Below are 12,133 nucleotides of genomic sequence, written 5' to 3' on the forward strand. Positions count from 1 at the left end.
GGATGAGAGGAGCAAGAGCGCAGGCGTGGAGGGAAAGGGAGATCTGACATTGATTTTCCGCCCAGTGTTAGCCGGTCAGGAGGAGAAGCAGGGATGTCCCGGCGAGTAAACGACCCCCTAGAAGACCTGTAAGTGCCGGTAAGACGCCCTTCCTTCACGGGCGTGGCAAGGAGGAGGAGGAGGAGGAGGTGGTGGTTGTGGTGGTGGTGGAGGTAGAGAGGTGGAGGAGGTGAAGAAGGAAGAGGGCATTTCATGTATTTTGTAATGCTTTTGTGTATTATTTCCTGTGTGTGTGTGTGTGTGTGTGTGTGTGTGTGTGTGTGTGTGTGTGTGTTTGTGTTTTCTTAATCTACCGTTTTCCTACCAAAAAAAAAAAAATTGAGGAAAGGAGGAAGGGAGAAAAGAAAGGAATGGAGGAGACAGGGAGGAGAGGAAGAAAAGCTGATTAAAAGAGTGCCTGAAATGAGAACACACGCACGCAAACACGTTAATCACTGCCACCACCACCACCACCACCACTACTACTACTACTACTACTACTACTACTACTACTCTCACCATAAGGCAATCATCAATAGTCTCTCACGTGTTGCTGCAGTAGAGCCGCCCTAACAATGTTCATGGTGGTAGTTATGGTGGTTGTGGTGGTGATGGTGGTTGTAGTGATGATGCCTGGTTGTGGTTGTGATAATTGTTGTTGCTAATGTTATTGATTATGGTGCTGTTGATGTTATAAATTTCAATGTTGTTGTTGTAGTTGTTGTTGTTGCTGTTGTTGCTGCTGCTGCTGTTGTTGTAGTTTCAGTTGTAGTAGTAGTAGTAATAGTAGTAGTAGTAGTAGTAGTAGTAGTAGTAGTAGTAGTAGTAGTAAAATACCTAAGAGTTATCACACAGACACACATAAATACACATGCACACACGTCACCACCACCACCACCAACAACAACAACAACAACAATTCACTTAACAAATGCACATTGTCAGTGGTTACAGGAAAAAAAGAAAAAACACTGGCATTGTTAGCTTTTAACTCTCAGAAACAAAAGACTGCATGGTTGTGTCAACTGACCACACTGATAACATCCTCTCTCTCTCTCTCTCTCTTTTGATAACTGATAACTCTCTTTTTTGATAACTGATGACCAGACAATCTACTATTTCCTTGAAGTAATAAGATAGTATGCCACACACACACACACACACACACACACACACACACACACACACCAAGAGTTACTTATACGTATAACAGAAGTCGCGTGCACAAAATGGACGTGTGTGCGTGTGTGTGTGTGTGTGTGTAATGGTCACGTGTGTGTACGGGTTTGTCATGTACGTACGTGGGTGGAAATCGATGCCCATGTGCGCTTTACACACACACACACACACACACACACACACACACAGACCTTTTTCTTATCTATAATTTAGTACCAGCACCAGCAGCAGTTGTGGTAGTTGTAGTAGCAGCAGCAGCAGTAGTAGTAGTAGTAGTAGTAGTAGTAGTAGTAGTAGTAGTAGTAGTAGTAGTAGTAGTAACAACAGGAGAAGCAGCAGCAACCGTTGTAATAGTAGTAGTAGTAGTAGTAGTGGTAGTAGTAGCAGTAGTAGTAGTAGTAGTAGTAGTAGTAGTAGTAGTAGTAGTAGTAGTAGTAATAGGACGAGGAGTAGCAACAACAGCAACAACAACAGTAATGTACGCCTTTTAATTTATCTATTTATGCATTTATTTCCATATATATTCTTTAAAAAACCGAAACTTTAAGTAAAACTCTACGAAAGAGGTAGAATAATGGTGCGTATTTAATGATATGTTAATCTTATCATGTTATTTGTGTGTGTGTGTGTGTGTGTGAGAGAGAGAGAGAGAGAGAGAGAGTGTGTGTGCTGAACAAGCAAGTCGTTTTCTTTCTTCGTTATCATTTCTTTCTGTAAGTTTGCTATATTTAGGATGTCATATCTTTTCCCTCTACTCTCTCTCTCTCTCTCTCTCTCTCTCTCTGCCATTCTTATACTTTTTTTTTCTCTTCATCATTTTACATCCTCCCCCTTTTCCTATCCTTTCTGTATGTTTCTTCTCCTGCCATTCGTGACAGGGAGAAAGACAAAATATATTGAAGTATTAATAATTTGATGGACACACACACACACACACACACACACACACACACACACACTTTGAATTTATTCTAATCAAACTATTAAGTATCCTCAATGCAATATATATTTTCTGTCACTAGTACCTTATCAGTATGTTTTATTATCATTATTATTATTATTATTATTATTATTATTATTATTATTATTATTATTATTATTATTATTGCTATTATTATTGTTATTATTATTGTTATTATTATTGTTATTATTATTATTGCACAAGAACATAAGAAAAGCAAATGAAGCTGCAAGAAGCCATTAGCCCTATACGTGACAGTCCCTGTATAAAACATACGTACAAACTATTTGCATGTGTCATTCTCATCCAGAAATTTGTCTAATCTTTCAAATCTAGTGATCCGGCACCAACAACCCGATAACTGAGGGAATTCCATTCATCCACCACTCTACAACACAATTTCTTCCTATATATTTTCATTAACCCAAGTTTAAAGTCATTTTTTTGTCCTAACCCTAATACTGACTCTGAGGATTTTGTTTACGTCACTCTTGTTAAGTAGTACCCTATATGTCTCCATCAGGTCCCCTCTTAACCCTTTCACTGCGACACTAAACAATCAATAACACCAGAAGCAATGCCTGAAGTCTTTATAAGCATCTACAAGCAAGTTACCGATGAAAAAGAATACATTTTGCAATTTCTCCCCCACTTCAAAGATTGGTTGTGGCTGTAGAACAAGCAATTATGCCTCAGAGCGATTGGTAATTAGGAAAAGATGTACCAAGTGGCAGTCAAAGGGTTAACCTACGTCTCTGTAAAGAATGTAAATTAGTAAGCTTTAATCCGCTTGCGTATGGAATATGTCTCATCCCCTGTATCTTATCTTTTAATTCTCCTCTGTGTTAAACTCTAACAGACCTGCTATTCTTCCTCTAATAAGGGGACTAAAACTCAACGCCACAGTGTCGGTGAGGTCTGACTAGTGGCGAGTATAATTTTAATATTACTTGGGAACTTCTATTTGTAACGCTCCCTGACTTGATACATTGTTTGCTTCGTTCCTCTGCAATGTCTTCTCTAACGGAAAGCAAAGGTAACTGTAACTCCTTGATCTTTTTTTGCTCTCTGATCTCACCAGCGCCTCGTGTTGCCTTGTGTTCCTTTTGTGTGGATTTCCTCCGCCTACAATAAATTCTTTGCTCTTGTTAATGTTAAATTGTATCTGCCCTCTGTCTGTCCATTCGTTCGTCTTATCCGAGTCTGTCTACAGGGCGACTGCAGCACAAACCGACTTAATTAATTAGTGTACCTGTATTAATGTTTTCCGTGAATTCCGCAGCAAATGCACGCACGCACGCACACACACACACACACACACACACACACACACACACACACACACACACACACACACACACACACACACACACACACACACACACACACACACGTTAAAAAAAGAATTGTGGATAATAACAATAGTACTAGTAGCAGTAGCAAATAATAATAATAATAATAATAATAATAATAATAATAATAATAATAATAATAGTAATAACAACATCTAGAGATAACATTTTAATCATCTTTCCCTTCATTCTTTATCATATAATTTCACCTTCCTTTTTTTTTTTTTTCGTCTTTTATTTTATTTTTTACTTACTTTCAAACCTTCATCCCCTTTCTTGTAACCCTACCACCTGTCCGCCCCGCCCCGCCCCGCCCCGGAATTACAACAGCCCCTTCGCCCCAGTCTTTCATCCCCGTAAGTATGGCCTAAATAATAATAATAAATAATAATAATAATAATAATAATAATAATGATAATAATAATCTGGTTTGCTGCTGCCATGCTTCTCCCCCCCCAATGATGCTCCCCCCTGTCTCCCCTTCCTCCCCCCTTCCTGTTGGAAATTGGAAGGGGGGAATGGGGAGGAAGGAGGGGAGGCACTCGGCTCACCTTTGAAATGACTGGAGTGAGCCATTTACCGCTTTCCTGCTTTATTTTTGATATTTACTCTCTCTCTCTCTCTCTCTCTCTCTCTCTCTCTCTCTCTCTCTCTCTCTCTCTCTCTCTCTCTCAAGCTTACATAGTTATAGAGCTTGATGCTTTAACGCTTTTTTCTTATATGAGACTTTTATGATGCTTTATTAATATTATTATTATTATTATTATTATTATTATTATTATTATTATTATTATTATTATTATTATTATCATTATTATTACTATCACTATGAGCTGCTAATGATTCTGGCTTCAGATATAGAATCGTAGGCTAGCAACGCCCTCTCTCTCTCTCTCTCTCTCTCTCTCTCTCTCTCTCTCTCTCTCTCTCTCTCTCTCTCTCTCTCTCTCTCTCTCTCAGCTTCACTAATATATTTATAGTTTTTAATGCATACAGTGAGGCTTTATGCTAATGGTGTTATAATTGCTAATATTACAGTTATTATACATTGTGCTCCTCCTCCTCCTCCTCCTCCTCCTCCTCCTCCTCCTTCTCTACCACCTTCCCTCTTCCTCCTGCTGCTCCTCAATTTCCTTCTCTGTCAACTATTGCTTTCATTATCTCATTTTTTTCTTTCATTTCACTTTTTACTTTCTCTCCTTTCATCTTCCTCCTCCTCCTCCTCTTCTTCTTCTTCCTCCTCGTTCATCACTCTTTCTCTACCTCGTCCTTTATTTTCTCGTCTTGTTCCTTATTTGTATCTCCTTCTCCTTCTCCTCCTCCTCCTCTTCCTCCTATTTCTCTTTCCTCCTTTTCCGTCATTTATTTTCTTTTATTTGCCTCTTATCTACCGCTCCTCCTCCTCCTCCTCTTCTTATTTATCCTCTTCCTTCTCTTCCCCGTCCTTCTCTTTCCTGTCTTTATTTTTTTTCTATTCTTATTATCATCTTATATTATCTATTTTCTATCACTTCCTCTTCCTCCTCCTCCTGCTCCTCCTCATCCCCCTTCCCGTGGCAGAGCCGAGGACGCGAGCAGCGACGCCACAGTCCCAGGTACAAGACAGGCTCTCCCCTCCACCCCACGGTACACTCGCGGCGTCCTGGGGCTGGCACTGTCCGCCCCTCGCGCCGTCGCTCACTGTTTTCTGTTTGGTGGTCTTATTAGTTGTGTACACACTGGTTTGGTGAGCTTCGTGGTGGCCTTGGTTTGGTTTGGTGTCCTGTGTTGTGTTGTGTTGTGTTGTGTTGTGTTGTGTTAGCGGTCTGTTGAGTTTTCTTACTTGTCTTACTCCTCTATCTTAGTTTTCATTACCTTTTGTGCTTCCTGGTAATGGTCATCTGTGTTTTCCCTCCAGGCCAGTGTTCAGAAACGTTCCGCTCTCTCTCCACGACTGTTTTCAAAGGACACAGAGATGCTCAGCCGGGTTCCCGAGAGCGTTTCTCCTGTTGATATTGTAAAAGTGTTGTTCATCTGCCACTAGAACCATAAAAACACCCTTGAAAACCAGTCACTTGAAATGGAGCTCTTGGAAAGTAGGGGATGTGCGGCGCAGAAGTGTTGTAATGAGCCAGAAGACGATAAATGTACATACAACAACTACGAGGAACTAAAGGAATATAAATTATGTAGGAACTAAGTCCTTTCCAGTTACTGAATGATATATGAGAGATGGAAACTATAAAGGAAACAAACCTGATCCTCCCTTTTAGAAAGTCCCGCAGTATATAACCTGTTTTATAAAGGGCGTATGCTAAGCGAGTCTTATCAGTTCGTCTGTATACTACTCTCCCTTTTAAGTCAAGCTTCAACACATGGGAGGAATATAAATAGCGATATAAGAACAATTGAATGCAGTACTGATGTGGCCTTGAGAGAGAGAGAGAGAGAGAGAGAGAGAGAGAGAGAGAGAGAGAGAGAGAGAGAGAGAGAGAGAGAGAGAGAGAGAGAGAGCTGAGGCCATGAAGTTAACACAATTAAAGTATGCTTAATTAACTTAATCATGTGAGAGTGTATGCTTCGCTATCATTCACTCCCAGCACCAGCCCTCCTCTCCCACACACCACTATGACAATACCAGACATCCTCTCCTACACTATGCTGCACTCGAAAACACAATAACACACGGGAAACTCAACTGCTGTACCATCCAAATCAAAAGGTGCAAAAACAAGGGAAGCAGTAAGGATCAAGCCAGCAGCCCTATGTACACAGCAGTTCCTATATAAAAGTTATCATCTATACTTTTATCAGTTATTTAGTTCTCTCTCTCCGCTGTGGTTGTCTTTAGGTAACGTTCAGAGCATAGAAAGGATAAGAGGCTCATTTTCTATTTTCTGTGCTACGAAACTGATTAATACACTGTGTTATAACAATGTGTGTGAGAAGTGCTAAAGGGTTATGGGAGAAAATGTTTAGCACTGAAAGGGTTAAGAGCTTCACGTTGACCCAGCATTAATAACCTGAGTCTTTTCCATTCATCCCCATGTCTATACACTGTGGCTATACAATTATATCTATGCAATTATTCAGTCCGTTTTTCAGTTCTATATCAACGTAATTCCGTCAATACTTCCTTATTTTTTTCTTCTTTTTTTATTTATTTTTTTTTTGTTCACATTCATTGTCACTCATCATAGTTGCTGTAATTGATGTTGTTTGTTGCTTTTGTCGTTGTTATCATTGTCATTACCCTATTTAGTTGTTGTTGTTGTTATTTTGCACGTTCCATATATCCCCTCCCTCCCCTCCCCTTACCTCTCTTCCTCCCCTCCCTTCCTATTCTCTCTCCCCTCTCCTATCCCTCCTTCCCTTAACCTTCCCTCAATGTGGCCTTAAAAGCCTTAAGTGTTCTGTGTGAAGTGAGGAGGAGAAAGGAAGAGAAAGAGGAAGAGGAAGAGGAAGAGGAAGGAAGAGAGGGAAACGTAGGCGTATGAACTTTATCTTCAAGCTTCTTCCTTCTCTTCTTCTCCTCCTCCTCGTCCTCCTCCTCCTCCTCCTCCTCCTCCTCCTCCTCCTCCTCCTCCTCCTCTCATTACATTGCCCATTTTCTAATAATCTCTCTCTCTCTCTCTCTCTCTCTCTCTCTCTCTCTCTCTCTCTCTCTCTCTCTCTCTCTCTCTCTCTCTCTCTCTCTCTTATCTTTCAACTTATCGTCACTTTCTTTCTTACAAGGAAAACAAACTGATGAGGTAATGGTAAATGTGTAGTGGTAAACAGATATATATATTTGTTTATCTGTCTGTCTGTCTGTCTGTCTGTCTGTCTATCTGTCTGTCTGTGTGATTCTCCTCCTCTTCTATCTGTCTAGTACTTCACCTGTCTGTTCGTGTTCCTGTCTATCTGCCAGTTAATTTTCATATCTCTTGTTTTTTTTTTCTTTTTTTTTTTTGCTTAACTGTTTCTCTGTTTGTCTTTTTTATCATGTCTTTTTAAAATTTTTTCACCTTTGTCTGTCTGTCTGTCTGTATTCTGTCTATCTAAAAATCTGTCCATCTGTCTGTCTGTCTGTCTGTCTGTCTGTCTGTCTTTATTCTGTCTCTCCAAAAAATCTGTCCATTTGTCTGTCTGTCTGTCTGTCCATCTGTCTGTCCGTCTGTCTGTCTGTATTCTGTCTCTCCAAAAAAATCTCTCCATCTGTCTGTCTGTCTGTCTGTCTGTATTCTGTCTATCTAAAAATCTATTAATCTGTCTGTCTGTCTGTCTGTATGAGTATTTCCCATTCTTACTATCACTATCCATCAATCTGTCTGTCTGTCTGTCAGTTCATCTGCCTGTCTACATCCATTTTGTGTCCCTGAATGACTGTCTATCTGCCTGTCTACTTAATTCACTTGCTCCCCTGCCTGTCTGCCTGTTTGCCTGCCTGCTTGCCTGTCTGTCTGTCTGTCTGTCTGCTCGTTGTCGTTCTGCTTGTTTAAGGGCGAAGAATGCATACCGCTTCCGCTACTACTGCTGTTGTTATTGCTGATGCTGATGCTGATGCTGCTGCTGATGATGATGATGATGCTACTGCTGATGCTGCTGGTGATAATGATGATGATGCGGTGAGGTAAACAAACTGATAGATTGTAAGAACTTAGCTGCTTGTCTTGTCCAGGAGGAGGAGGAGGAGGAGGAGGAGGAGAAAAAAGTAGGAAGAGACGCAGGAGGAGCAAGAGGAGGAAGAGGAGGAGGAGGAGGAGGAGGAGGAGGAGGAGGAGGAGGAGGAGGAGGAGGAAGAGGGGGAAAAACAAGTAGGAAGAGAAGCAGGAGGCAAGCAAGAAGAATAAGGGAAAACAGAAAAAAAACGAGAATGATAATTTATGAGAGAGAGAGAGAGAGAGAGAGAGAGAGAGAGAGAGAGAGAGAGAGAGAGAGAGAGAGAGAGAGAGAGAGATGAGGAGGGTGAAGAAGGAAAGAAACGACAATGTGAACGAGAAAAGTTGGCACACGGAGAAGGAGGAGAAGGAGGAGAGAGACAAGGAGGGGGAGGGTGAGGAGGAGGAGAAGGAGAAGGAGGAGGGCGAGAATATATCCTACCTCCCCTCTCCTCAGCCCCACAAGACTGGACTAAGCCGGGGAGGAGTGTCAGTGAAGAGGGCATTACACATCTTCGCCCTCGCCACAGCCCCAGCCCTCCCACAGGAAGCCCACACGGTCACCACCACAGCCGCCGCCCCTCCCCTGACCCGCCGCCACACCCCGTCTGTCGCGAGCCTTCCACTGTTAAGGTAGTGTGGTGGTGTGTGCTGTGGTGTGGTGGTGATAGTTGTAGTTGTAGTAGTAGTAGTAGAAGCAATGGTGTGTGGTGGTGTGGTGTGGTATTGTGGTGTGTGGTGGTAATGGTGGTAATGGTGGTGATAGTAGTAGTAGTAGTAGTAGTAGTAGTAGTAGTAGTAGTAGTAGTAGTAGTAGTAGTAGTAGTAGTAGTACGAGTACTACTACTACTACTACTACTACTATTACTACTATTACTGCTACTGCTACTACTACTACTACTACTACTACTAATAATAATAATAATAATAATAATAATAATAATAATAATAATAATGATAATAAATATAATAATAATAATAACAACAACAACAACAACAACAACAACAACAACAACAACAACAAATCCAGCCAGCCGGTGACGACCTGAGTTGACCCTGCCCTACCCCACTCCCCTAGGTGTACGTTGACCTCGACTCCGGGTCATGCTACAAGCCGCCCCGCCCACCCAAGGCCGACCCGCCCCGCCCCACCTCTGAGTCACCCCGCGTCCCGCCCTGGCAGCCGAGTCCCTTTGTGGAGAACGGTAAGGGAGCAAGCATGTGTCCTTAGGTGTTCCTCATGTGCTCTTCAGACGTATTTTAGGGAACGGTGTCTTTAATGCCCCCTGAGTGTGTTGTAAAGTGTTGTAGCGAGTGTTTCTGTTTGTTTCCGTGTGTTTCTAAGTGTATATCCTTCTCTCCCTCCGGCCGCCTACAGAAGAGCCGCCCACTGCCGCGCGGATGAGGATCAAGGGTGACCGAGAGAAGATGACGATGCGCAGCGAAGCTTTGCGGTACTGGCGCTCCATCCATAACAAGTGAGTGAGTGTGTGTGTGTGTGTGTGTGTGTGTGTGTGTGTGTGTGTAAGGGTGCAGCAGAGAGAGAGAGAGAGAGAGAGAGAGAGAGAGAGAGAGAGAGAGAGAGAGAGAGAGAGAGAGAGAGAGAGAGAGAGAGAGATCCCCAGTCCCTCCTGACGGGCGTGTGGTGCAACAGGTACTCGCTGCTCAATGGGTTCAACAAGCAGCGGCGGTCGGCGCTGATCAAGAAGCACCGGCAGCGGATGAAGGAGCGCAACCACCTGTCCATCTTCTTCGTGCTGGTGTTCATGCTGGTATTCGTGACCATCCTGGTGGCCGAAGTGTTCTTCATCGACGAGCACCGCACCGGCATGCTCTTCTCCAGCAAGCGCACCTCGGAGTTTGACTCCCTCGGGGACATCCCGGACTACTTCATGGACGACAAGAAGTTGGTGGGGCAGCTGGAGATCGACACGTACCGCAGGCAGGAGCTGTCCGTCAAGGCGAAGACCGGCAACGAAGAGCGCTTCTTCCGCAAGAACGTGGACGAGACGCACCTGATGGCGCGAGTCACGGGCAACTTGGTGCAGTCCGTGCAGGGCCTGGCCAAGGCTGACTGGCTGGCCTCGCTCGGCCTCACCCACGTCACCTTCTTCGGCGCCAACAGCACCGCTACGGACGCGGAGTGGCACCCTGTCTCCCACACGCGACACAAGTTCTTCGTGTACTCTGCCTTCTACGATGACCGGAAGGGCCGCATCATCCGCGTGGTGGGCGCCACGCAGACCAAGAAGAGCGACCGTGTGTGGTGCAAGTACTGGTACTCCAACTCCAGCACGCTCATCGTGAACGGCGCCATCAAGATCATCCGCGAGAACTGGAACCTCAAGTTCTCGGCGTGCTTCATTGCGTGCCCGCTCACCATCTACCGCAACGGCAAGCAGCCTATTCCGCCTCCTGAGAGCGTGTCCCTGATGGCAGACCCAGGCGGCAACGCCACCAACAAGCTGCGCGTGCTCAACCTGGACGTGGCGAAGGAGGAGGTGCGCGACACGTTCGCGGTGTGCGTCAAGCCGCTGCACTTCGACTACAACAACGTGAACCAGATGATAGAGTTCATCGAGCTGAATCGCATCCTGGGCGTGGAACACTTCACCCTGTACAACCACACGGTGGGGCCTGGCGTGGACTGTGTGCTGCGCCACTACGTAGCGGAGGGCGTGGTCACCATACTGCCCTGGAAGCTGGACATCAAATCACAGAAGGAGATCCGGACGGAGGGTCTGTTCGCGGCACTCAACGACTGCCTGTACCGCCTCATGTACCGCCACCGCTACGTGCTCATGATCGACCTGGACGAGTACATCGTGCCGCACGCCAACCTCACGCTGCCGCACCTCCTGCACTATCTCCACACCAAGGCCGACGCCAACAAGGTGGGCGCCGTCAGCTTCCAGAACTCCTTCTTCTACCTGCAGTGGCCTGACGACCCCAACAGGTGAGCCACGCCGCCCTCCTCCCTTCAGTGCCTCCTTCACTCCCACACCCACTCCTGCCTCTTCACTTAAATGCCACTCCTTGTTTATATGCCACTCGATCCCTCTCCTCCTCCTCCTCCTCCTCCTCCTCCTCCTCCTCCTCCTTCTTCTCTTCCTCCCCCCTCCTTGTTCCTGCCTCATGCTGTCCTCCCTTCCCCAGCGCCTCCCTGCCTCCTCTGGTCACCCTTCGGAAGACTCGTCGTCGTCAGAGGTTCCACCCACACAAACAACGTTCCAAGTACATCGCCGTGACGCCCAACGTGGTGGAGGCCGGTGAGTATGTGTGTGTGTGTGTGTGTGTGTGTGTGTGTGTGTGTGTGTGTGTGTGTGTGTATGTGAGTGTGTGTGTGTGTGTGTATGTGTGTGTGTGTGTGTGTGTGTGTGTGTGTGTGTGTGTGTGTGTGTGTGTGTTTTCTTATAAATAACTGTGAGTAGGTTAGACAATAAACATAATGGCAAACTACACACACACACACACACACACACACACACACACACACACACACACACACACACACACACACACACGCACACACACACACACAGTGGTATTGATACAACATACCGCGGTCCCACCTAGCAACTGAGATGGGTTGGATAAAGAGGAGGAGGAGGAGGAGGAGGAAGAGGAGAGAAAGAGTTTGAAATGGATGCCACGTTACATAACATTACATAATGGAGGAGAAATAGTGGCTTTATATTCCGTGACCATACGAGTGGCGGGGGGCGGCCACTGGGGACCACTCCTGTGCATTGGTGTACCTGTTGTTATTACTGCCAACCCTACCCGCCTCCTTGCTATCATTACTGTGTTTATCTCTCCTTTTGTTCCCTGTGCTTTTATGCAATGTGTGTGTGTGTGTGTGTGTGTTTGTGTGTGTGTGGAAGATGATACAGTAATCACGGACATACAGGCAACGCACACCACATCCATCTGTTCCCGACACACACACACACACACACACACACACACACACACACACACAC

At 44.9% G+C, this 12,133-nt stretch overlaps 2 protein-coding genes across 5 annotated transcripts in view; one reads left to right on the forward strand and one right to left on the reverse strand.

The window, feature by feature from the left end:
* Window positions 1-12,133, reverse strand: part of LOC135113704 (phosphatidylinositol 4,5-bisphosphate 5-phosphatase A-like) — a 38,877-nt gene that overhangs the window by 9,514 nt on the left and 17,230 nt on the right. The window lies entirely within an intron of this gene.
* LOC135113703 (uncharacterized) overlaps window positions 5-12,133 on the forward strand; it is a 19,107-nt gene continuing 6,978 nt past the window's right edge. The window contains exons 1-8 of one of the 4 annotated variants that reach the window (XM_064029213.1): window positions 64-128; window positions 3,862-3,887; window positions 5,092-5,157; window positions 8,608-8,783; window positions 9,229-9,355; window positions 9,529-9,628; window positions 9,805-11,106; window positions 11,307-11,419. In XM_064029213.1, coding sequence (XP_063885283.1) covers window positions 94-128; window positions 3,862-3,887; window positions 5,092-5,157; window positions 8,608-8,783; window positions 9,229-9,355; window positions 9,529-9,628; window positions 9,805-11,106; window positions 11,307-11,419 — 1,945 coding nt within the window. In that variant the 5' untranslated portion in view covers window positions 64-93. Of the gene's footprint in view, window positions 139-3,861; window positions 3,888-5,091; window positions 5,158-8,607; window positions 8,784-9,228; window positions 9,356-9,528; window positions 9,629-9,804; window positions 11,107-11,306; window positions 11,420-12,133 lie in introns of all 4 variants that reach the window. The other 3 variants (XM_064029214.1, XM_064029216.1, XM_064029215.1) reach the window with 3 other exon arrangements.

This window comes from Scylla paramamosain, chromosome 26 (genome assembly GCF_035594125.1).
Source record: "Scylla paramamosain isolate STU-SP2022 chromosome 26, ASM3559412v1, whole genome shotgun sequence".
In the NCBI taxonomy this organism is placed as follows: domain Eukaryota; kingdom Metazoa; phylum Arthropoda; class Malacostraca; order Decapoda; family Portunidae; genus Scylla; species Scylla paramamosain.